We start from the raw sequence: 26,541 nt of genomic DNA, 5'->3' as shown, positions 1-26,541 counted from the left end.
AGATTCAGTGTTGTTCCTTTCCCTGACCTCTGATGTACTTTTGCGACTTGTCTAGATTTTGACCATTGAGTTGTTAAAGCATGGTTTTCAAAATTTGTTTTCTCACTTCCTAAGAATTAATATTTGGACATATTTTATTTTAGGAGAAGCAGACAAACAGAAAGCCAAGGGCAAAAAAAAGCAGTGGTGGCGGCCTTGGGTTGATCATGCTTCCAGTAGGTTTTCTTGATCCTCTTATGATTTCATCAATTCTAACCCTTATATCCTTGACCAGAATTCAGGCGTCCCCATAACCTGTGTGTTCCGTGCATGGTTTGATCCTTGTGACTTGATAGGGGGTCAGAGTTTAAGAAAACTGATGCAAATGGGTCTCTGGGCCCCAGAGATGGACTCTTCCAGAGAAATCAGCTGGTTACCATGCTGGCTAAAGAAAGCCCAGCATGTGGCTGACACACTCCCGAGCACCATTTATGGGCTCAGAAAGGGAAGAAGAATTGCTACCATTTTATCTGATTCTGAGGTCCAGAGCTCTGCTGATGTATATTTGTTTTATGGCTGAAAACCCTTATTAAAAATGAGTTTTGGCTCATTTTGGCTTATATTCTGGGAGAATAATCATTCAGTTCAAAGCATTGTGACCCGCTTTGTAAGGCACTAGGCGGGGATGCCAATGAGTCTCTCCTCCTCTCTCCCCAGAGCTTTGATTTCATTTGCATGTAAGGTTTTTTTGGCAATTTATCAAATATAAAGATGAGGATCACTTAAAATGCATTCACTTTCTCGCTCTTCCTCCTCCCGGTTTCTAAAGGCTCTCAAATTACACTCCCAATCCAAAGCCCAGCGTGTGGCACGGCTGCACAGCCACCAGCAAACTCAGCCATGACCAATTAAGAGCAAAGGTGGTTTGGAAAAGCAGAGCTTCATAGTCACAGAGAATTACTGTTTCCCTCCTGATCATAAAGAGGAATGAGGAATTATGGAACTCAGTGGCTGTATTTGTTCTGCTTAGCAAAAGAAATACACTCACTTTTGGCCAGTGGGTGGTCTTAGAATGGAATGATCCATTTTGATCTGATCCTTCTTACATTTGTTAGACTATGGAATAATTACTAATTATTTTGCACATTACTTATAATATCTTTAGGCTTTTATGCCTAGCTAATGTGATCAGTCAGGTATTATCACGGAGGCCCACAGCATCGCACAACTGTGGGAGAGACTCTACTAACAGGATCTTCAGAATCACTAGAAAGTCAAATCGATCCGAATCTTTTGCTGTGCCTAATTCTTGGAATCACTGAGATATGATATTGGCTTCTCTCACCCCCAAATTAATTTTTTAAAATCAGCAAGCCAATTTCAGAAATTATTATACAAAATTTGCTCAGTATACCTGAATGTAATTAAATTTAATCCCAAATATTGAATTTTTAGGCTTATGGATACAGAAAAAAAAATTCATGAGTTTTAAAGGGTTTTGTTTCATTTGCTGCCAAGTCAAAAGACAAAGATTCAGGTCAAAATTCTGTGTGACTCTTTAATTTATTGTTCATTGGCCATGTTCATCATGCTAACGTTCCTATAATGCAGTGCTATAAGCCTATTTCTATCAAGTCACAAGTAAACTGTGCCTATCTTTCTGTTTTTAAAGGGCCCTTTGCTAGTTTAGACAGACCTATCCATTTCAAAATTGTGTCATACTGAATGTTTTCTCATTCCCATTGCAATCATAGTTGTCTTTCCTTTTCTTAATCTAAACATTGCATTTTGGAAGGAATTGGATATGGTCTTTGATAATCATCTTACAAGTTGGTAATAATTTAAAGAACTTCTTATGAAGGTTATTGACTTTAGTTTTCTGATTCATTTCACCCTCATTATATCAAGTTCTTAAAGACTGGTATTAAATTAAACATGCCTTGTTACAACACCTCTTGGTGCAATAATGCAGGAATGTGTGTAATTCATAGTTTGGAATCAGATTCTGACCATGGTGTTAAAATTTTTCATAAAATGTGTTTCCTTTTACAGGCTTGTGAGGAAAGGAAAGGAATGAATATGTGAATTATTATTTAGACCATGATGAGTTCCAAAATTTATTTTTAGAACTGGAAGCACTTTATTAAAAGCCCTTATTTTGATCTCTTGAGTCACTGGGCTTTTAAATAGATATTTCATGCAGGTGCAGAGTACGAGAATATATGTAGTTGGAATACCCTCATGTAAGTCTGTCAATGATACAATAATGTCGCTATGTTGTTCATATTACTGGCATAGTCTGTAGGTGGCAAACCTTCCACTTCCATACCTATGTGCACACAGACGATCGCATTATTGCTATTCAATGATACCTTCCATTCAAGGAAAGTATGTCCCCGTGCCAATACAGTACTGCCTAAAGCAATGTAAGCCTCACTTCGTTGTCAAATGTCTGAAATCGAGGTCCAGCTTTCTGGGGATACAGGTGGTAGGATTTTAAAAGTTATTTCCACACTCAATGCAGCAATGACATCAATATCCATGATATGTTCGTGGACACAGGCTGGAGGCAGGATCTCTCTCTGAACTCACAAGGGTATATGCAAAAGCTTCTCTACTTCTTATTAGCAGCTAGCACTAAAGAAAACATTCTCTGTGGTTTTTCTACCTTTATTTCAATAACATTTTATAAAAGAATAGGAGACTTTCCTAAATACTTCCTGCTTTTTTTTTTAAATGTGTTCATTCTACTTCTTGCATAAACATTCATAGTTTTTTAAATGATCAAATCAGTGTTGGGACTGCTTGAGATGAGCACATATTTGGGCTCCCTGTGTCCATAAGAGTAAAAGTCATAGAAGGTATGATTGAATACAATTTAAGCTATCGTTGATTTTAGAGCCTATAATGAGGGTAAAATGCTCAATCTTGTGATACTCTGTTTTTACCAAATGACCATGTGACATAGAATCCATATAACTTTCCTGCAAATGTCTGAGCTTACATGAAGGCATTACTTTAATGGTCTTCTCCACTGTCAAATGTAATGCTGTAACTTTGGTTTGTTCTTGCTTATTCTTACCTTATGTTGTATTGCATTTATTCCCTCGGGCCTCGACCCAGTATTCTGGGCCTGGTTCTTTCTTCAAAATAAAAATAACAAATTATAGTGCTTCTGTTCAAGGATATAAGGCCCAATTCATTCACTCTGCATCTTCACAGATGGAGGCTTCATATGTCTGAAATCATGGGCAAAATTATTTACCTTTTGACCATGTTTAGTGATATTCAAGCAAATAATTTTAAACAAGCCAAGGTTTTCCATTACCTTACAATGTATGAATCCAAGAGAAAACCAAAGACATCATGTGATGTCATCCAAAAGACACCTCAGCATTTGAAAACTTGAATATAACTTGAAAACATTCATATTTTCTCCTGCAATGATATTCTTGTAGCATCAGAAATGTATATGCTGGGTCTCTTTTCCCTGATAAACTTAAAATAATGCTCAAACCGATAAAGATTGGATTCTCAAATTTCTTTAAGTCCTCTGGACATTTCCGCTTTCTCTGCTCCTAACTTTTAACACAGCAATATGTTCTTGCAGGGAAAATATCAGGCAAGACAACGGCAATCTGTACTGTTTGTGCTTTATGTCTTATGGTCAGTACAGTTCCCCTCACACTTTAGTAAGCAACCAGAGCTCCTGGTTGACCAGAAGCCTACCAGTGCTAAACCGTACAGACCCTGTCTGCCCTGCCTCAGTCTGTCCCGTGCTACGTGTAGAAACAGCTAGAGTGTGGTGGTGGTGTTTTTGTGGTTATATTCTTTTTTTCATGTTACCTGCCCATTTCCTCCTCATGACAATGTGTTTGTTGTTGTTGGGCTGTTTGTTTGTTTTTTTGAATTTTTTTCAAATGTCTTGCCATATATGTCATGTCCCTGTGTCACGTGTGGAGGAGCCAGGTCTGCACAGTAGAAAGTGAAGTGGAAGTTGGTGATGCAGATTCTTGATCCTGAATCATCCTGATTGGTATTTCTACCACACACTCGACCCCTTCAGACAACACCAAGTCCTCCACTTCACTTTGGCCTCATCTAAAGGACCCAAATTGCCAAATTGTCTGAATTGTGAAACTCTTAACAGTTTTCCATCCATTATTTTGGCCATCTTGGTAACAAAACTGGTTGCTGCAGAGTTGATCTGATGCATCTTGTAAAATTGACACTGAAGAAGGAAGAAACTATCAGATGAACCCAGTAGTGGCTGGTTTTCTTACACCGTATAGACAAGGCCTCGCACTCTTTAGACCCAACCATGCCAACACCGTGTAATGTTAGCCCAGAATGAGTTCTCTTCATCTCTTGTCTTTTCCTCCCTACCAACATCTCTTGCTGTGGCCTTTTGTGGAAAATTTGTATATCTTTGGGAGGGGGGGCATTTCATTAATAAGCCCTTAAATGGTCTCATATCTCTTTCAAGAAATAAGTAAATATTCTGTTTTGCTTAGTGGTCAGGAGTGGAGATTATTATTTGTTTGAAACGGATAGCGAAGAGGAGGAAGAAGAAGAATTAAAAAAGGAAGAGGAAGAACCTCCAAGAAGGTCAGCTTTCCAGGTAAGTATGGGGTTGGGAAAACCAGGTCCTCCACTAGTTGAAGAGCTTTTCTTTCTGACAGACCCTGATTGCAGGCCTAGACTTCTGCCACCATGTTCATGTGTGTCATAGCTTCCAGAAGCTTTTGATTTCCACCTGAAATTGTTTATTCCTCATTAAACTGTAATGCTGCTTGCTCTCAGCATCAGTATAATTACTGCAAGAACACTGTTCTCATCAGGTCTTCGTTCACTTGCAAAAAAAAAAATCTGATGCTATAAACAAAAAATAAATCTTTGGGTGAACTTTATTTTTCTGTCACAAGTAGGAAGTGAAGAAGACTTCTCTGCCATCACTTTGGATCGCTTGAGTGGATATATATTTTGATATGTGAAATAGCTGATCATAAAAATAAAGCACTTGCTTTGTTTTGAAACAAATGGTCATTTAAATGATACTTCAGATTTTGAAAATCCATTTCATTTGTGTTGCCAAAGTTTTGAGAATTGATTGAAATCTTGAAAATATTGAGCACAGTTCTGATTTTTTCAGCTTAGTTGCCTTTCCTTTTCAGAACCTGCCAGATCATTCTTAGTTACATAACTCACAAGCCCAGTATGGTATATCCAGGGAATGTCTAATCAATGCTTGTTAAAGATGAGGACTGGTCAGTAGAGTTACATATGGGGTGAAAGCTTGGTGTATATTTCTTTTGTGAAGGAATCACAAGTTAGGTTTGTTATTTCTCAGTTATTATACTCCAAGACACATAAAGGGATATCCATTAAGCCACATGATGTGTCCATGTAAAGGTCATGGTTACTTTGCTGGCCAGGTCTTCTCAAGCTGGAGGGTTACATCCACCCCTGTATTCCCAATGAAATTAAAGAACCAAATTATTTGTGGAGACACCTTGCTCTGATGCTTCCTCACTGGCCCCATCGCAACCTGAGTGTGTTTCTTAAGACGGTATCTGTGTGCATGTGTGCAGCTGGCTTGTTGGATACTAATGACTTGTTCATTTTTATCCTAATGAGTTTTCTTATAACCATCACTCCTCATTCAGCAAAGGAGAGAACATGATCATCCTCGCCATGTTTATGGATTACATGCAATGACTATTTTCCTTATTCCTAACCTACAAGCAGAGCACATTTTATTCTAGCTTCAGTGATTGGCATGTTTTAACCTAGTTGATGTAATTCTAGAGATGAACTCTTACGGATGTCATATGTTAAATTATTAGTTATTGGTGTTTTTCTACTAATCACTCTTGCTTTGTCCTTCTTTGTAGAGAGCTATTGGGAAGTTTGCATCGGCCATTTTAGCCTTGCCAAAGTCTGTCATTAAACTTCCCAAAACTATTCTTCAGTATTTAATCAGAGCTGCAAAGGTATTTGATGTTTCACTGACATGTGGTGTGTGACCCTCTGCTCCATAGAACTTTAGACAAGCGGGTCCCTGTTGCCCTACATCTGCATTTTCCCTGTTCTATAGATTGTACAAAGGAGGAAGTATAAGAACTTAAAATAGTAGGCAAACCTTTCCAAGGAGAGTTTTGAGAAGCCAAATTTCCTATTATTTGATTCTTGTTTTTCAGATGACACCAGAGCCTTTCGAAACATAGAGAGAGAAAATGCAGATAATCATCTACTCTGTTCTTCTTGTAGTTTTGCCTAAGTCACATCTCATTTTAAAAGGGTCACATCTGGTTGCATGCATCAGTCATGATGTTTAAAATGTGTGCTAATTGTTCTCAGAAAGCTGGTAAAATTATGAACGAGCTAATAAAAGACTCGTTTTGCTCCATCTCCTTTCAAGTCTTCCATCTTCCCTAAATTGGATGTCGTCTTCCATTTACTCTTCTGACTTTAGTTCGACCCCTCCTGTGGCTGTGCTGCCCATTAGATCTGTATAGCTTCTCACTCCCATGTCACCCCAGAGAGTGTGGAATAAGCTGTGAGAAAGCTATTTGTCAATTAATCCAATGCACAGCAGAAATTATCCAGCTACCTATGCTGTGGTCACTCATTACTGAAAATCATAAATAATGAATTACTATTCGTGTACTCTATAGAAAGCTGGTTCTGTTGACATAATCTGGGGCAGGCACTTAAACTCTCAGGTCTTTATGCTCATGTGTTAAGCAGATGTTTGGGTAGTGAGGGAGGCCAGCACTTCTCCCATTTCACCTGGGATCTTATTTAAATGCAGGTTATGTAAATTAAGCAGGTCCTGCCTATGGCACTTATAATTCTGTATTTTGCTTGAGCCCCCCCAGAGGAAAGACAGCTGCTGGTCCATCTTGAGTAGGGGGGTTCTGAACTTCCAGGTTCCTCCCATTTTTAAAATGCCAGGATTCTGATTGTTAGTTTAATATTCAATGTGTTCACTTAGGATTCTTTTTTCTTTTCCCTTTTATGACTACCATATAAGCCTCTCCATTCATATTTAAGAATTCATATGAAAGATTGCAACATAATTATCCTCCATCTTACTTTAAAAATAAAAACAGAAGAGAACCTGCATGCATCGGTTAAGCCTCTGACTCTTGACTTTGGCTCAGGCTCAGGTCATGATCTCAGGGTTGTGAGATCAAGCCCCACATTGGGCTCCACACTGGGCATGGAGCCTGCTTAAGATTCTCTCTCTCCCTTTGCCTCTACCCCTCTGCCCCCCAACTCCCTCTCTAGGAAAAAAAAAAGAATAAAAGAGAATATTTTGGGATATATTTCTTTGGTATATATATTATTATTTTATTATTATTATTTTTTAAAGATTTTATTTATTTATTTGAGAGAGAGAATGAGAGAGAGAACACGAGAAGAGGGAGGGTCAGAGGGAGAAGCAGACTCCCCGCTAGAAAACGAAAACAGAAACAAACAAAAAAACTTCTTACAGACAACATAAAATCCTGGGTCACACATGAATTAAAGGATAGTTTTTAAATTTTACCAATTTCAGTGAAAAATCTCCATCCACTTCAGTAAAGTTCTCTCCTGTTTTAAAAATTAAATGCTTTTTGCATAGTACATTTTCAGTAAAATGAACCTTATTTCCCCCTAACATAAATGATAAAACTTAAGATAAAATCACATGATCAGACTTAAGATAAAACTTAAGATGAAGTAACTAACTAACTAAATAATAAATAAATAAATAAAAATTTAAGATAAGCTATCTTATCTTAAGAATACAGACTAGTAGTGGCAATGTGAAGAAACCAAAGGTCATTTATGGACATTTTCATGTATTTTCTTCTACTTGGTTAGTGGTATGTGTGTCCCATGAACTTGGGTGGTGGTTATAACTACAATGTGAGAACTGAGAAGTTCCCATAAGAAACTTCTATTTCTTGACTCGGTAAGAATTGCAATCTTTCCTCATACTTTGTTATCATCATTTCCTAAAACAATTAGACTGGCCTTTATCAAATATTCCTGGCACTATACAGGGTTTGTAGTTCTAAACATCAATAGTAAGATAATTTACCTACAAATAGGGACTCCTCATAAGATTGTCTCCCCCTCTCTTGTTTCCCCTTATATGAATTATGTAAATTCTCATCTCAGTGAGAAAGCACTGATAAGCTTAATCATTTAGGGATCATAGCTAGAACCAGGAATTTCCTTTTAATAATGGCACTCACCCTTCTTCAAGAGGAGTTCTGCAATTCTGTCCTAAATGCCTTCTCTCTCTCCTTCTCACCCTCCCTCCCCATTTTCCTCCAGAACAAAAGAATTCCTCCAACTTATACACCTAATACATTCACAGATCCTGAGTTACTTTTTTATTTTCTATTTTGGGGATTCTGGCATTATCTAAAAGCAATATTGTTGTAACCTTTTCTTTAAAGGAATTGTCATCGTATGTTGCTCTTAAACCTGAAAATTTCTTGCATTTAGCAGTTCAGATTTTTGTAAAAGAATCATTATTTTGCTGAAGCAAGTTTGCTTATTAATGTACTAAACCTCAAAGCTATTCTTTTTGGTGAGTGGCAGGTTTAATAAGCAAGGGAATTTACATACGTGGCAAAGATATTCTTGATGGAGTTCCCAATTAGCATGCTTAGTACACATCTACCATGAATTCCTTCATTTGGTCCTTCTTCCAGAGTCAGTTAATCTTTTCATTCTTCAAAAGACATTTTTGGCATAAAATAGGATTATTTTTTGCCTCCTGGGTTTATTTTTCGGAAATAATACTGATGTTCCATTCGTGTTAATTGCCCATAGATTCAGATTTCTACTAGTGAAAAAAGAAATGTTCTTCCTTAGTCACCTATGACCTTTACATTTCCATACATTGAAAAGTTGGATCCCTCTTTACTTTTACTGACATCACCATGCCAGTGGTTTGCTTACCTGTGTTTTTCAAAGATTTCAGAAATCTGAAAATAACATAGAATACAGTGAAAGTGTCCCCACAAAACATTCCTTTAACTTTATTATCGTAACAGAAAACCCAGCTTCCCTGAGACCCAGGTGTGTTTGTGGGTGCATGAGGAGCATGCCTGCTTGGCTTCATGATTACAGATGGCTGACTTTGTGGATCGAGGTTTTCTTTTGGTTCCTTCTGCATGACTTGGGAGACTGTTGGTGGGCGGGCTGTTGAAAGTTGCTCTATGGTGGTTATCGGTTTTATTATATTCATGTAACCATTTTCAGGTCTTGAATAAAAATGACAAAAGACAACCAAAAGCACCACAGTTTTCCTTCCATAACATTCTGGAATAACTCCTTAACCTTGATATCACATTGTTTTTTCCTCTCCAAATACTAATTGATCTATAAAACCCTTTCTCAAGTTGTTGGTCATAGCTGTTTTTCACAAGGGAGAGTATCAAATGTGCAAAACTATTTTACCAAAATAAATGCATAAATGATATCTTGTTTTTGATTCAAAGTTTATTTGCAAGGGAAGAAAACTACTCCAGTGACACTTAGCAAGGAGCCCAGCTTATTCCTATTGTGTGTGATACAAAAGAATCAGTAACTCTCACAAGTAGTAGTGGTACATAGGGACTTGGGAGGAATGGTGGTTACCCAAAGTATCTCATGATTGTGATACCAAATGAAATCTATTCCTCCAATGTCTGTTTTCATATTTTATTTCATGATAATGGAAATAGCACAGGTCAACTCAGAATACTGAGGGAGATGGGAGCAGGAGATTTAGTTTGTGCTGGGAGAAAAAAAATATATATATATGTATATATATAATATATTTCCAAAGTCAGGAAGCTTGGTGTTGGTCCCTTTTCTTTTCATTCAAATTATTAAAAAGCCAGAAAATAATTGAACTTTCCCCCTTCAGTTTGTTTATCAAGCCTGGATCACTGACCCTAAAACAGCACTCCGACAGAGACGCAAAGAGAAAAAAAGGTCTGCAAGAGAAGAACAGAAAAGAAGGAGAAAAGGATCTGGGGAGGGTAAGTGTTGTGTGAATGCAGGGTCCCACCAGCACTCTGTTTCTGTGGCCCTGAGCAACAACAGGGAGCTACAAAGGACAGAAGCTTTGGAGGAACGTCATTCTCATACTCTAAGGAGTGCACAGAGTTCTACTTGTCCATCATTGCTCATGTCTGACCCCTGGAATAAGTAAAAACATGAATTTAAGTTAAGATACATTTTATAAAATGAGAAGAGAGAGAGGAGCAAAATAAATCCTAAGAAAGTAGAAGGAAAAAATTCATTTTTTAAGCAGATGTTAAGTCACAGAAAAAAAAATACAAGATCTATCATTAAGTGAAAACCTGTTCTTAGAAAAAACTAGTAAGATGGATAAACTTTTGGAAATACGATTAAGAAGAAAAGGAAAAACACCCTCAAACAGTATCAGGAGCCAAAAATGGAATGTAACTACCAATGGCATCTTCAACATTGTCTTTGAAAACATACAATAGGAACACATTTCTGAAGACAGGGGAAATTCTAAGCTACAAATATACACCAGAAGCAAAGTGAAAGTGAAAGTGGGGCACTCAGAAAAAATATTTTCATTATGTATATCAGACTAAAGATTAGTATTCTGGATATACTAAGAACTCCTAAGGAGTAGTAAAAGAAAAATTCAACCTAATAGATGAATAGATATGAAAAATAATCTGTAGATCAGGAAACAGAAATAGCCAAAAGAAGCTCAGCTTCACTACAAATGCAAGAAACACAACAATAGTTTGACATACTGTTTTCTTTGTTTGTTTGTTTTTTTACCTATCAGATTGGCAAAAACCCAAACATTTGTTAATATCACTATTTGGAGCTAGTGGGAAGATAAGTGTTTGTTTGAGTTATAACCCATACAACACTATAAATGGTGTAGTAAAGTAGTGCATCAACTTTGAAGAGCAATGTGTGGAAATCTAAAAAATTGTTGGGGCACCTGGGTGGCTCAGTTGGTAAATTTCTGCCTTCTGCTCAGGTTGTGATCCCAGGGTCCTGGGATTGACCCCCTTGTTGGGCTCCCTGCTCAGTGGGGAGTCTGCTTCTCCCTCTCCCTCTGCTGCTCCCCCTGCTTGTGCTCTCTCTCTCTCTGACAAGTAAATAAAAATTCTAAAAATCTTAAAAAAATAATAATTTTTTTTAAATATTGAATGTACATATCCTACTACAGATCAGTCCCACTTCTAGATGTGTGGCTTAACTTGAAGCAATATTTGCACATGTGCACAAGACCCATGACTACGAATATGAACAAAAACTTAGAATTCTATTCAGTAGTTTAAAAAATGAGTGGATTACAGTTGATCCTAGAACAATGTCAAGGTTGGGGCACTGACCCCCACACAGTCAAAAATCTTGTATAACTTTTGGTTCCCCCAAAATTTAACTACTAATAGCCTACTATTGACCAGAAGCCTTACCAGTTACATAGTTGATTAATACATATTTTGTATGTTATATGTATTATATATCGTATTCTAACAATGAAGTAAGCTAGAGAAAAGAAAATGCTATCTAGAAAATCATAAGAAAGACAAAATATATTTGCAGAACTGCATTGTATTTATAAAAAAATTACCAGAGTATAAGTGGAACTGCACAGTTCAAACCTGTGTTGTTCAAGGATCAATGGTACTTTGAACTTGACATATTGTTAAATGAAAAGTATTATGGTGCAAATGGCATACACATTTTAAAACCATTTACGAAACCGTGGAAGCCAACAATGATCCTCGAGACAGGATTTTGCATTTTTAATGGATGCATATAATAGTGTATAAATGCAAAAGAAAGATCAGGAAGAATACTTAGCAATTAATAACAGTGGTTACTTCTGGGAGAGGAGTAGGAAAGGAGACTCTTCTGTGGAGAGACTGAGATTAGGTGGTTGATTTCAGGGAACTTTAGGCTTATCTGTTACACTTTGATTCTTTACAAAGAAAATAGACATAGATTTTTTTGTGAAATTAAAAATGTCTTCAAAAATCAAAGAAAAGGAAGCATAGTTACTAATGGAATTCTAGCTACAAACTCTCTCTCCTCTTTGACCATTCAGCTCCCTGCTGCCTCCTGGTAGCTTTAATTTTATTCTACTTTATTGGTTCAAAAGACAAAATGAAGACACAGCCAATGTAACAAGTCGAACAGTCAAGGGGTAGATGTGATAATCTGCTGTGGAAACCCATCCCCGCAGGTGCCAAGTCCTCACCATGTGTGGTGTTCATTTCCACTCCTTACTCATGTGGGTATGTAAATGCATGCAGGCACCATTTCCTTTGTTTATTTTCAAAAATGAGTTCATGCTATACAGATCACTCTGGTATGTTCATTAGCAATGTGTCATGAACATTTCTCCAATTAAGTATTTATAAAACTATATCATCCTTTTTTAATGGCTGCAAAATCATCTATAATATGGATATGCATAATTTATTCAACTATCCCATCACTAATGGACATTAAGTTTGCTTCCAAATCTTTGCCACAATGAATAATGCTATCATAGATAGCCTCGCACAAAAATGCATACAGTCATACATACATATGTGTGTGTATATTTAAATGCAAAGCGAAAAGTCAGGAAGAACACAGACTTTCCACAGAATAGATTATCAAAAGTGGGATTTCTGAATAAGGGGATGTGATTTTCTTTACTTTAATATATATTTTCCTAAAAGGTTTTAGAAATTCACACTCCTAGGTATAAGGTACAGGGGTATCCATTTCCCTGTAGCCTTATCCTACAGAATTTTTTTGTTTGTCTTTCAAAGGGATAACAGATGGCTTTTATTTTCATCTGAATTTTCCTAACTAATGAGACTGAGCGTTTTTTATTTCATATTGTCATGGTATTCTGTACTTCCAAATCTGAGATTTAAACATTTTTATCATTTTCCATAATATCATCCTATTGGGTTGTTTGTCCTTATTGATTTAGGGAATATTTATATATTATGGATATTATCCTTTTCTCATGTGTTACAAGCATTTTTTATCCATGCAGTGTTTAATCTTTTGATTTAGTTTTTGATCTATGTTATCTAAACAATTTTTAATTTTTTCTGATGTCAAAGAGGTCTCGAATTCTTTTTGCAGTTTCAGGGTTTCCATGTTGCTTAAGAAAGTCTTTCTCCCAGATATTATTTTCCTTTATTTCCTCCCAATTTTATTTATATTTTGAATTTTTATTATTGTGTGAAGTAGAGATCTAATTTGTTTACTTTTACATAGGTAATTATGCTATCCCTGTTTATGAAATTATTCTCCCTTTTCCTAGTGAATTTAGATGCTACTTTTGTCAATATTCAGCTCCCATTTATTCTTTGGCCTGTTTCCGGACTCTGGACTTTGGTCCACTATCCTACTGTCTAGCTCTGGGCCAGGGTCATCTATTTTTGAGTCCAGCGGCTATCGAGTTAGTTTTAATATTTGGTGTTGCAAGTTCCCCCTTACCATCCTCTTTATTTCCCCCCAACTTACATTTACTATCCTCAGACATTTGTTCTTACAGAATTTTCTGATGAGCTCTAAAAATGTGTTTTTAATCATCTTGTAAATATCTCATTACTCTGTTTCATGAAGATGAGTCCATGTACAGATACTTACCTTCAGATCAAAGACAGCAATAATTAAAAGGTGTTGGGATGAAAATAGATTTTTATTTATTCCTTTAATATTTATTTAGCCCCTTCTTCTTTGGTAGAAGGGCTTGTACCTTCCAGATTACTACGAGACAGATGAAGCACATCAATTCAGCCCTTCTGAAGTGCCCGGTACCATTATAAGTGCTTTCTAGGCTGTAACTCATTTGATCCTTTGAGGAAATGAGATTCCAGAGAGTGAAGGAACTGACCTAAGGTCACACAGCCATCCAGATGGGTCTGGAATTCATGCAGGCATCCTGACTCCCAACCTTTCTATCTTGACAAATGGGGAACACAAGTATAGGGGGAAAAATCCCTAATGATGTAGAAACTGCAAAGTTCCGCTTAAAAAATAAGCATAGATAAAATAGTGTGGGGCCAGAAGGAGGAAGGAGGACTTATAGCTAAGAGCATAAAGGAATGAAGTACTTCATGAAAAAGTGTTTTAATAGAGCCTGACATCATTCTGGCAGAAGAAAGAAAAACTGTGTATGAAAAGTAAAGAGCAGGTCAGCTTAGTTGGTAAAGACAAGATGTGTTGGAAAACAGCATGGTAGAAAATACATTTGGAAAGGTTAATTGAAGTCAGTTCATGAATGGTCTTAGTACTACCAGATATAGTGATAGTTGAATTTTTAGATAAACAACAAATAATTTTTTAGCCTAAGTAAAATGTGGACATACTGTATGGGACTTAAACTAAAAAGATTAATTTTTTTTCATAAACTCTAACTGGTTGTCCCATATTTCCATTTGCTAGATCTGACATCCTTAGCCTGAAATAAGAGGCTAAAACATGAAGTGGAGCCCTATATAATGTTATTCTATGGGGTGACACACTAAAATATGTAACATCACCTCAAGGTATTCAAAATTAAAATGTCATGGTATGTATCAGGAGTCAACACACTCTTTCTGTAATGGGCCCAATAGTAAATGTTTAAGTTTGGCAGGCCATAAATCTCTGTGGCAACTCATCTCTCCCAGGATAGGGGGAAAGTAGCCACAGACAATGTGTAAACAAATGCATGTGGCTCTGTTCATTAAAATCTGAATTTCACATCATTTTCACATGCCAAAATATTGCTCTTTTTAAGATTTTTTTCAACTACCAAAAATATAAAAACTATGTTGAACTCATAGGCCATTTAACAAGAGGAAGCTGTCAGGATTTAGCCAGTGCATCATAGTTCACTTATCCCCAGTTAAACGTGATTCTTACTCTGGAGTAAAGAGAATTTTGAATTCTGAGAGCTTTGAATTCTTACAACTTCTCCCCGAGAACTCTTAAATTAGGCAGAATATTCTAGATTTAATTACAGAATTCCTTTTAGTCCAGAAAAGTAGTGTTGACATTTAATTTAACCTAAAAGGATCTAACTCATGTTTATTGAACACACTCAGCAGGTCCTGTGGAGTGGGAAGACCGAGAGGAGGAACCAGTCAAAAAGAAATCTGATGGACCAGGTAACCACACACAGACAACTATGAGCTGGGGGAAATTTGAAAATGTTGCTTTCCCAGAAGGTATGTCATGGAAGGCTGCCTAAAAATAATTCATCAAATACTGTTTCTGGACTTTGACTAAATAATCAGTGTCCCTTGAAATCTCATCTCTAGTGAAATTTCCAAGTGAATCCTTAAAGTAGATCTGACGCTTACTCTGTTGGATTAAATGTTGGATTAGAGTTAATTTGTAAATTATCTTACCCAAATACCCATGAAAAGGGATTTTGGGGAGCAAATTATAAATGTCCCATGGAAGCCACCAAAATAAAAGCACAAAAAAATATTGGCAATTAATTTTAAAGGACAGAGAAAGAAGGAGTTAAATGAGAGGTAAGTACAGTGGGGGAAATGAGAGATACTCTAGAAGCTTAGGCCAAAGTCGTCACTTGACTGAAGGGAACACCAATTCCCAGTGAGTTTGCTCAGGATTCTACAGCTACTAATAAGCGACGGAGTCAGGGATCGAATCCATGTTTTCTAACTCCTAGCTCAGTCATAGTGCCGTTTGGGCTTCACCTAGGATGTGACTGGGAGGAAGATTTCTCCCTGAAGGAAAAAAAAAGCTTCCAAATGAAATGAACTCAAATGCCTCTCTAATTCCATAAACATGCCATTTCCTCCATGTCACAGGGTTGGAACTCCTGTGTACATTATTTATCAGCAGGCCAGATTTTCAGGTGCTGTTACTGTGGACACAGATACTTCCAAGGATGTCATCTGCTGGCCCCAAAGGAGACTTCCCCAAGGCTGTCTAACACATCTTTGGCACAATTCTTAAACTTGAACCCCCATTTCCAGAGTATTCCAGAGTATTTGACTCACACATATGTGGAAACAGATGTTCTATTATTGCTGCAAAGCTACATACAATAATAGTAGCTAACACTTTAGATCACACATCTCTGCCGGGCACTTTTCCAAGAGCGTTAGACATCTTCACTGTTTACCTCGAAAACCCTCATCCTCATTTAACAGATAAGAAACTGAGGCAGAGAAAGATTAGGTAACTTTTCCAAGTCTACACAACCACTAAGGGGTAGAATTGGGATTTAAACCCAAAAAAGTCTAAATCCAGAGTGTGTGCCCTTCATCACTGTGCCTTACTGCCTCTCTGGCTAAGAAATAAATAAAAATTAAAAATGCAATTCCTCATGTTAGTTTGTGATCACTCGAGTTAAGAAAGTGTGTGTTATTTGTGTCTCCAAGACGGCAATTTTAGTCTTGGCATCAGGACCATGCTCCACAAAACTGTGAAATAATCATATGTATCATCACCACCTCATTGTGAATATGAGAAAAAAAATAAATTGTCCAAAATGTGAGATGCTACTAAAGTTTATTAATAGGTGTAACTGCCAAGTCCTTCAAGCTTCTAGGGCTCAGACTTTCTTTTTATGTCTACACAACAGAGCTGGAGATTCCACCCAAAGCACTGAGGGAAATAGCACCTTGTTCAGATTAAACCCAAAACGGGTTGGGGGGGAGGGGCAAGAGTGATATAGGTGCCCCTGGCCGCCTCTGGCTCAGAATGGCTCTTCTGTGGAATCTGCAGGACCTCCCTCCCTTCAGCTTCACGTAGGGCCTGGTCCCTTCCTGGGCTTTGCTCAACAGAAGATACTCTCATTTCCTTCCTAAAGTACGCCTCATGGAAGAGTGTTAGGTGTGATGGCATTTTACAGAGGCTTTGGGGGTGGGGGACAGTGATGGCGGAGGTAGGCAACAGTTTCCAAGGGAAGTCAGTGATCACTATTCCTGCCTCAGTGGGTCTCTCCCCAGCTGGTGCCTCTGGGGCCTGGCTCATTAGATCATTCCCACTTTCTTCCCCAGGTACCAGCTGGCAGCTCCAAGATTCCTGTTCCTTCAGTAGGTAGAACTGTTCAACTCTTCTTTGTCTCTACCTTGCCCACCTGGACTCTGTCCTGAGGCCACACCGTCCATAGCCAAACTTCCCTTCAATGCTTCTCCTTTGGAAAAGAACAAACCTTTCCCTGAGAGAAATTCTGCCTTCCTTCTAGGCAACCCAATTCACAAATAACTTTTTTCCCCTATTACAAAATTAAATTCGGAGTCAGACTGTGGTGTTTTGGTTGTGGGAAGGTTGAGGGATACCAGTTGCTTTTCTTGGTGGTGGTGTTTTAGGGTTTCGTTAATAAACACTAAGGCAGTTTTTAATTCATTGTGGTGTTCACTAGGTATTCATTTTACTGCAATGTTTGAAATCGCTAATAAGACAAAATTTTCAAATACCAAATTAAAAAATTAACATGGATCAGAATTTGGTGGATTGAAGCATTCCTTGTGTACCAGTTGAGAAACCATTGGCTTATGGGAATGGAGGGGTAAGACAGACAGTTAAGATGCCATCTTCCCTCTTTTATTTTGATTCTGACCTAAAATAAGTTAGGTCACAACTGTGGAACCTCCTCCAAACTTGAGGATGAGCAGGGAGCTCTTGAGGATTCCCTGAGGGCACAAGAGAGGCACGTGTATGCACCCAGATGATGTCCCAGACATGGTGGCAGTCTGAGCAGAGCCTATCATGCTTGGCAGCTTGGCCGGGCTCCCCACATCACAGCTGCTGTTAGGGAAGACAACCCAAGAACATCAGGAATCTCACAGTGTCTGTTGGTCTGGACAGGATCGATCCTATGTGCAGAACTCTGTAGTTGGCCCAGCTCAGTAGAATGAACTAGGAATGATGAAGGTAACTCAGTCGGACCAGTGTGCTCCTTGTATATGTACGAGCTCTTTACACAATAGCTGGCAAGTGATTTAACTGAAACGCAGCTGCAGTGCCAAGCATCAAAAGTCTTACTGAATCAATAGAATTGTTTCCAAAAATAATCATGACTTAAGAAAAGAAGAAATTTATAGAAAAAGCATTAAAGGATCTGGTTTCCTGGACAGATAGACTGTTTCTACCCCTGTGTCAACAACAGAAATATCTTTGAATGCAATCTCAACTCTTTATCAAACCTATTATCTGTATATGGACCTATTCTGACTGATGTTTTGACCACAGGATAAAAATTCTATCCCAGTTTGGTTTTGATGCTGCCAGTGCATGTGTAGAAAGACCCACCCGTAGCCTCCTATACTGCCTGTCCTCCTCCACGCCCCCCATCGCGCTGAGTGTCACAGCGTCACTCCGTATTAGGTATGCAGGTCTGAAACCAGGTCTGCCTTTGGTAAAATATCACTGTGCTACACAAAACAGCAAAATGGCTGATGGCATTTTGCTCCTTTGAAATCTTGTCGCTTTTCTTCTTCCTAGATAATATCATCAAGAGGATATTTAATATTTTGAAATTCACCTGGGTTCTGTTTCTGGCAACAGTGGATAGTTTCACAACTTGGCTTAACTCCATTTCAAGGGAGCATATTGATATATCTACAGTTCTGAGAATTGAAAGATGCATGCTGACCAGAGAAATTAAAAAGGTAACAAACACTGTTGGTACAATTCTTTTTCTTCTTCCCACATTCTAAAGATTTTAAAAGTCAATGTCAAGAGCTCCAAATAGGATAACACAAAATCTATAGTCTGTCTTTCGGACGGTCTTTACATAGCCCCTCTGTTTTTCTGTATATTTAAATCTGTTCCATGCACAGAATTAAAATAATCAGACACTATATGCGCGCGCGCACACACACACACACACACACACACACACACACACACACACACACACATACACATGAGTCCTGAGACAGTGGCCAGTTTATTCATTCTGTTCCTTCCCCTCATGAGTTTGCAGGTGCACAGACTCTGCAGTCTCTTGATGGATTATGTTGTTTAGTCTGGGAAGTTTGATCTGCAACTTCTCAGAAGAAAAATTAAGATATATGCAGAACAATAAAACATAGTTATATACAGTTTATAGATAGTATTTAAAACTAATAGTTTGTTTCTGAAAAAGTTACTATCACTTAGCCAAACTATCTACATATAAGAAAGGATTTGATTTTTAAAGATTTTATCTTATTTTTATTGCAATATAATTGATCTGTAACATATCAGTTTCAGATGTACAATATAATGATTCCGTATTTGTATATATTGCAAAATGATCACAGTTAGTCGACTTAACATCCATCACCACACATTGTTCCAATTGTTTTTTCTTGTGATGGGAACTACTAAGTTCTAGTCATGTGCCGTACAGTCACCATGCTGTCCATGACGTCCCCGGGACTTACGTATTTTATAACTGGAAATTTGTGCCTTTTGACTATTTTCACCCATAACCAAGAAGGGATTTCTTGGGAGCCTTGCCCAGTGATATTGGGGGCCATTAATGCAATGAGTTACCATCAATCCCCACCTTGACTAGCTTTGTTTTAATCTTTGCACAAGGTGGGCATGCCAACTGAGAGTTCTTGGTATTGAGAAATGCCAGGTGGCTGCATGGGCAAGTAAGGACTGTGGCAATGTCTCCCCTCCGCAGGGCAACGTTCCCACTCGGGAGAGCATCCACATGTACTACCAGAACCACATCATGAACCTTTCCAGAGAGTCTGGACTGGACACCATTGATGACCGTCCGGGCGCTGCTTCCGGTGCACAGCCAGCCCACAGGATGGATAGCTTAGATTCACATGACAGTATCTCCAGGTACTTCCCGTTCTAAACAATGGGTTTGCTTTTGACCAAAGTGAAAAGCTGGGCTTCAGCAATATGAGACATGAATGTGTGAGGTGAAAGTTAATCAAAAACATACATGGATCCCCACCCCCTTCAGGAGACCTCCCTGCATGCAACAAAGCAAAAGGAATACTGTCCTCCCCTCGACTGAGCCAGATAAAATCAGATATCAGTGATAGGCTATTAGAGGGGCGCCTGGGGCGCTCAGTCAGTTAAGTGTCCAACTCGATCTCACCACGAGTCTCCATCTCAGGGCTGTGAGTTTGAGCCCTGTTGAGCCCCATGTTGGACTCCACACTACTTAAAGAAAAAAAAATAGGCCATATTAGAAATACCAGTATGACTCGCAGGCACAGGACAGAGACTTCCAAGCTGGAGGCAAGTCCAAATGAGCCTTCCCAATCACAAAATGACTTTTTGTTTTTTAGCACATAAGGTACAAAATGACTATTTGTGTCAAGGGCTGCATCTTTAATTCCTCTGAAAAAATGCTGCCCCACAGAGTATTTTCTATACTAGAATCTTCTACCATCTGTTGCTATCTTTGATCTTCTCCTTTCAGAATTGTTACTTTGTGATCCATGATAAAAATTCAAGAAGGGATTCTGTTAGCTTCCATCTTCCCTGGCCCATGTGACCATGAGCATTGTCTCACTACAGGGGCCTTGCCCTCGCCATGGGCAAGCAGGATGCACTGTATATGGGTTACCTCACTGTATCCTTCTAAGACCCTACAGGATGCATGTTATCATCCCCATTTTACAGAACACGAATTTCAGTTACAGAGAGGTTAAGTGACGTACCCAGAGCCACATGGCTAGGAAGTACTGTAAAAGAGAGTCAGGATCCAAAGCCTTAAGGGTTGGCTCAGAGCCCAGTCTCTCAATCACCGTGATGTGCTGCCTCTCGTGGCCTCTTCCTGCACTCCAGGCCAACTTGGAGAACTGACCTTTCTTTCTTCCTGCCTGTCCCGGTAGAGCCTCACCAGTTCTCTGCCTCAGGGCTCTAGAAAGCTGCTGCGGCTCGCACAGAGCTAGCTTCTGAGTTGAAGCAGAAGTCGTGTCCTTGGAGGTGGCTGACATGCCAATGGGGTGATTAGCTAGACTGGACGAATCACACCTTGTATACATTTTCACAGGTCAGGAACGTTATCACTGAGGACATTTGTTGCTTTCATTAAACATGTCTAAAAGCACCTCTTCCATGCCAGGCCCTGAACTCGACTGTGAGATAGACACATAAAGATACATCATCTCTAAATAGTTGGAGTCTGGGAAGAAAGACCCACTGAGTTGGGATTGGGATTGGGATTCCTGCCGTGGGAAGGGCCGCGGACCCAGCCTGCAAGCCTCCTGTCTTAGAAGGCCTGGATGGCCTGCAGTCCCACGTCATACACTGTGCAGAGCCTCAGAGGCCTGGCGGAATATCTGTCCTCCACAAATAACGCAAATGTTACAGGACAAGGGAGGGGAGGGAACTGAGACTATTTTATTGATACCAAATCCCAAATAGATAACCACAAGTTGAAATTGTAGCCTGAAGTGGGAGAGGTGGGCAAAAAAAAAGTTACCTTGAAGGGCTATGTTTCACTGCTGCTGAGTTGCTATATTTGAGCTTCTCCAATTGTGCCTGTTGTCTTGCTACCCAATAATTACCTATTGATGCAGATCTATATTTATTGGTATGGAAAGATATTCCCTGCAATTGAGTAAAAGCCGAGGTTTAAAATAGAATGTATGCCAAAACTTCATTTTTATTTGTGAAAAAACATATATATTCATATATTGATTTAAATGTGATCTTTGTACAGATAAAATTCTGCTTGGATATATCCCTTCCTGCCCTCCGCCCATCCCTCAAAATTGGTAGCGATTCTTTTAAAGTTCTTTGAGGGATAATAAAAGGCATTATGTTTTCGATTTAATTTGGGAATAATCCTTGCTAATTTGTCAGTTCCAAAGAAACAGACATATTTTAGCTATTGTAGATTTCTGTGAGAAGAGACACTGAGGACAGAAACTCTCAAGACTTTCAAGGTCAAAACATTTATTTGCTAACTGAGATCCTGTTCCAGATGCTTTTAATTTCTAGAATAAAATAAGCGATTGTTACAACAGTGGGCATGCTAATAAAAGTTTCTCATTCTCTCTCCACCCAAACATGCCCACATTTCTTAATCAGTAATTTCCAAAACCATTAGTAAAAGCAAAGTTACAAAGTCAAAATTTAGTGTCATGTTCCTTGATTGACAAGTTCTGACAGCGCCCCCTTGTGTGCCTTCCTGAAAATGCCCCACAACCTGCATTTTTGAAAGGGGAGCTTCATTTTCTTTGTGCAAGACTCCATCGAGACAAAAAAATCATTATGGTTTGTATTTTATTTTTATTTTTTGCAAACCATAAATAACTGTCCTATTTGGAAGCTGCCAGCGTTCTTAAATTTGTTCTTGTTTCAACAATTTTCTCTATGTAGATCAGTAATTTAAACAGAATTATTTTCGCTTTGATTCATTTTTATGCAAAAACTGAAAATCCATTTTTACCCACATTATACCAAGTTGCTTCATGGATAGCTCTTCCCTTAAAAATAAATAAAGACTGCATGAGCACGTTTGCAAAAATGTGCAAGTGTGTTGGCAGAGGCAGGGGGAGACAAGATTTGTTTGAGTGAAAAAAAACTTTTGTCCGAATGTAGTGGATATTCAAGATGCTGAGAGATGCTGCTTCCTAGTTACAGGGGTGTATGAAGGTCCACAGGGGATCACAGAGTTTCCAAATCCACCTACTTTATAACCTATTCATGACCAAAGAACTGGTTTTGAAAAAAAAGGGGGAGAATGGTAAGATGAGAAAAGTGCTAAGATATACTATCTCCCAAAGGGAAAAAGTACAAATAAATACAAATTTTTTCCATAAATTTTCAAGGGTTTCACAGACCTCCTGACCTAAGAATAGCTGCTCAAGAACCAAACTCAGAATCAAACAAATCAAAGAGAGTATTAAAGAGTGAATTGAAAATAAGTTGTCCATAAAATAAACATACTTGATTCCTGTATTAGTAACCTTTAACTGCATAACAACTGACAACATGCCCCGCTAAGAAATTAACTTAATATTATAAATCACAATCTAAGAGGGATAAAAAGGAAGAAGAAGACTGAAAATAAAATCAAGTAACTGCCTTTAAATCGGACCCAAGATTAGGTCAATCAGTCAATGAATTTACTAGTAGAAAACCAGTGCCTTTAAAATTAGTTCCTAATGTATCTTTTACTTTTCATTTCAACCTAAAGAAAGGGGAGAAACAAGAGGGTTCGTTATGTCGTTAATAAATGAATTAACACACCTGCCCTTTTCTTAATGGCTGAGCTCCACTTCTAGTTTTTTGCCTTAGGAAGCTGTCAAATCTGCAGACAAAATCTGTCCACATTAAAGTCTACTGGAAGCCACCTGATTTCTAGAAAGGCAGGAGTCTTCCCAAGAAAGGATTCCAAGGGTGGAAGTTCACTGGGAGACACCTGCGTCATTAGGGTCTAGCACTGGCCCCCAGTGGGGCTGCGCATGCTCGGTGTGGCCCCGCCCCCTGTGCAGGTACCCTGCCTGGGTGGGGCTGTCCCACAGGCCACGGTCCTGCTCTGGCATCCCTGTCACCCATCTTCACCTTTGGGCATACTGCAGATGGGATGAGAGCCTAACAAATGACTTTGTATTCCCTTTGACTTACTGCAAAAGTCACTATTTCCTTCAGATCCAGCTGTAAAATGGTACTTGTTTTAATGGTTGTTTTATGAAATCAGATATCATCTACTTTCCCAGAAACTAATTCTTTTAAGTTGTGCAAGACACATTAGATGACAGTCTAAGGAGCATTCCTAGATATGAAGGAGGTGGTTCTCCCTTGAAACATGTCACCTAAGAGGCTGCCGTGTGCCCCGGGGTGGCTCAAAGTGTGGGCTGATCAACGAGGTGACAGCAGCTGTCCCTTCAGGCTTGTCATCTGGGCCTGTTATCAGAAAGCTCCTCCTCTTCCCTTTCACTTTTAAAACTGCCCTGGATTGGACCACCAATTGGTCACACTCCACAGAACCCAACCGGGTGGGCTGGTGTGGGATGTGAGGGTCAGCTGCTGCGACAGTTAATGCCCAGGCATTAACAAGATGAGTCAGACTTCAGGATTCCAACAGTGATTCCCACGCAGAAAATCTGAGCAGGGCCGCAGGGGAGGGTACACGGTATCTTTTTGCCTGCAAACCCCTAAAAGGCCATGGGGGTGCGCCTCTAAAAATAGGAAATTAAATACAGATGTTCAGGAGCCAGGCCATTGGTGCTCGGGGCGGAAGATTCTTATTCTAGTAGCCTCCTTCAGAGGCTCTTTGGGGTGCTTGTCCCCCTTTGGGCTAAACTATACATCAGCACTGAAATGATGCCTAAGTTGTAACTGTGTCTGCTTCTTCTCCTCTAGTAGCTCACGCAGTGCTCAGTCCTGAATCCGCCACCATTCCCTCCCTGATTTTTGCTCCGTGGGGGCAACATGAGGATTTTAGCCAATGGGTTCTCGCCCTAATAATATCTGTCAAGTCCCAAAACATGATCCAGAAGAAAAAAATTCAGTTTTTTTAGGCAATTAGGCAAAATGAGAAGTTAACAGACAAAATGACCCTGCCGTCGCTAGACTTCCTCTGTTGTTTTTTGGTTGTTTTTTTTTTTTTTGTACCATTTCTTTTTTTATTTTTCTTGGATGTTGGTTTATATCCGGTTGCATATCAAACCAGCATCTCTTCTCCACGCAAGGCATCTAGTTTGGCTTAACTGAATACCACTCAGAAAAACAGGGTGGACAATTCAGTTCCTTGTGGTCATTTCTGAGCTTCCCTCTCTCATTGTTGGAGACTGTTATTTTTAAAACATTGAAATGTTCTGTATACATTTTACACAAGCAGATATTTCTGCTTCCGCAATTGGGTTACAAAATACTTTCAATGAACTCAGAATTGGGAGCTCCAAATAAAACATCTTTCCTTTAATGAAAACAGCAAAAAGCTCAGTTACAAAGTTAAAAAGTATGAATTCCACTCTGCGCAAGGCATGTTGGGACTTGTCATTTTTCCCGTTCCCTGCCCGACCCGGAGAGGGGACCATTCATGATTTATCACCAGCTAATACATTTTTACAAATTGAGAACCGCTGTGTCTTACCACGCAGCCGACCAGGCCCCTCCTGACCTCCCTTCCCTGAGCCCCGCTGTGGTGCTCGGCGTCCATAGTGTTGGTGTCGCGTGTGGTTTGCTGCATGGCAGTGTGTCGGTCGATCGATCCGCGTGTAAACTGATGTACCACTGGTGTTTTAACCCTGTGTCTCTGTGACTGTTTGCGCTGCTAGCTGCTACACCGAAGCAACCATGCTGTTCTCAAGGCAGTCTACCCTTGATGATTTAGATGGACCAGAAACTGTTCCTAAAACAAGTGAGCGTGCTCGACCTAGGCTTCGTAAAATGTTCAGCATGGATATGTCCTCCTCATCAGCTGACAGTAGCAGTTTAGCATCAAGGTGCTTAACTCGTGCATGCTTCGTTCCAGAATTTTCTCACTTGTTTCCCTTCATGTCATTGCAGATATAAGTTCTTGTGATGTGTTTGTTTGTTTTATTAATTTTTATGTTAAGAATTTGCATGACTCACCAGAGCATCACCGCCCCTCATTCTGGGACATAACTGCTCATTCCCAGGACGGCATTCTCTGAAACTAACCGCTCTTCAGTTTTTGTCTGTTAGGAGTTTCTTAAAAATCCTTATCATAAACATTGTCCTCCGTTTTGTAAGTATTTTACACTTTCCATTTTTAAAGAAATAAGCATGCTTCCTCCTTGATTGAGAGCTCATGTAGGCAGTCCTCACAGGGAAAAATGTGTCGGGAAAGATACATGCAAGAGGAAAAACATATATATACCACCTGTAGTCTCTTTAGTTGATAAGAATAATTCTGTAAAAGTTAGAATATATTTTGCCATTGGATTTAGACAAGAGTATTATGATGCAGTAGAATATATCACCTTTGTAGACTATAACTTGTACTGCTTTGGGCTTGAGTTGTCTCATTAAATCCTACCATAAAAGCATAATCATTTAGAAATGAAATTATTTATATACAGTCCAAAAGTTCTTTTTGGAATTGCCTTTTAGAATGGCCCATGGGGGCACAGAAACATCGGCTACGTCGTGCTTATCCTGACACCAAAATAACCCAATCCAAGACAAATTTTAATGTTGACTGTACATAGTGGCAAATCAGAGGGGTGTTAACTTATTTTAGTTGGCAGCTGAATATCTTAAAACAGTGCTGCAGTATGCTGGAGCCTGGCATTGATGGGAATGCCTTGGCCATTTGAGATGTTCCCTGGCAGGCACATGCTATTCCATTCCACTTGGTTGAGTCTTGAAGGTACCAGGACTAGCTGAATCCCTTAGGGCTAGACCTGATCCAAAACCATAAAGAGCATGCTTGTAATTGGTTAGGGTCCAACTGGAAGTTAGACTTGATGTGGGCTTGGCTCCACTGCTCTGAAAATTGTCTAGGGTGACCAATTTCATGACCTTCCTAGGAGGCTGTTTAATCGAGGTAAGTCCTAGAAAAAAATCCAGTTTGCCTTGACGTTTCGAGAGCTTTCTATGTGATGTCCATACTGAAGGCCAAGGTCCTGGGAACATTAAACACATGAGTGGGCA

At 39.1% G+C, this 26,541-nt stretch overlaps 1 protein-coding gene across 7 annotated transcripts in view; it reads left to right on the top strand.

Moving 5' to 3' along the window:
* PIEZO2 (piezo type mechanosensitive ion channel component 2) overlaps positions 1–26,541 on the top strand; it is a 588,882-nt gene that overhangs the window by 522,137 nt on the left and 40,204 nt on the right. For 3 of the 7 annotated variants that reach the window (XM_088019744.1, XM_028089342.2, XM_088019742.1), the window contains 4 exons: positions 9,896–10,010; positions 15,075–15,134; positions 18,451–18,617; positions 19,625–19,791. In XM_088019744.1, the coding sequence (XP_087875870.1) occupies positions 9,896–10,010; positions 15,075–15,134; positions 18,451–18,617; positions 19,625–19,791 (509 nt within the window). Of the gene's footprint in view, positions 1–143; positions 216–4,493; positions 4,601–5,873; positions 5,973–9,895; positions 10,011–15,074; positions 15,135–18,450; positions 18,618–19,624; positions 19,792–25,199; positions 25,368–26,541 lie in introns of all 7 variants that reach the window. The other 4 variants (XM_088019740.1, XM_088019739.1, XM_088019741.1 and 1 more) reach the window with 3 other exon arrangements.

Source organism: Eumetopias jubatus, unplaced genomic scaffold, assembly GCF_037043125.1.
Source record: "Eumetopias jubatus isolate StellerSeaLion01/CBP00866 unplaced genomic scaffold, mEumJub1_p1.0 scaffold_16, whole genome shotgun sequence".
Lineage (NCBI taxonomy): Eukaryota > Metazoa > Chordata > Mammalia > Carnivora > Otariidae > Eumetopias > Eumetopias jubatus.
Note: the sequence above shows the minus strand (reverse complement) of the source record. Positions and strands in the feature narration are given on the sequence as shown.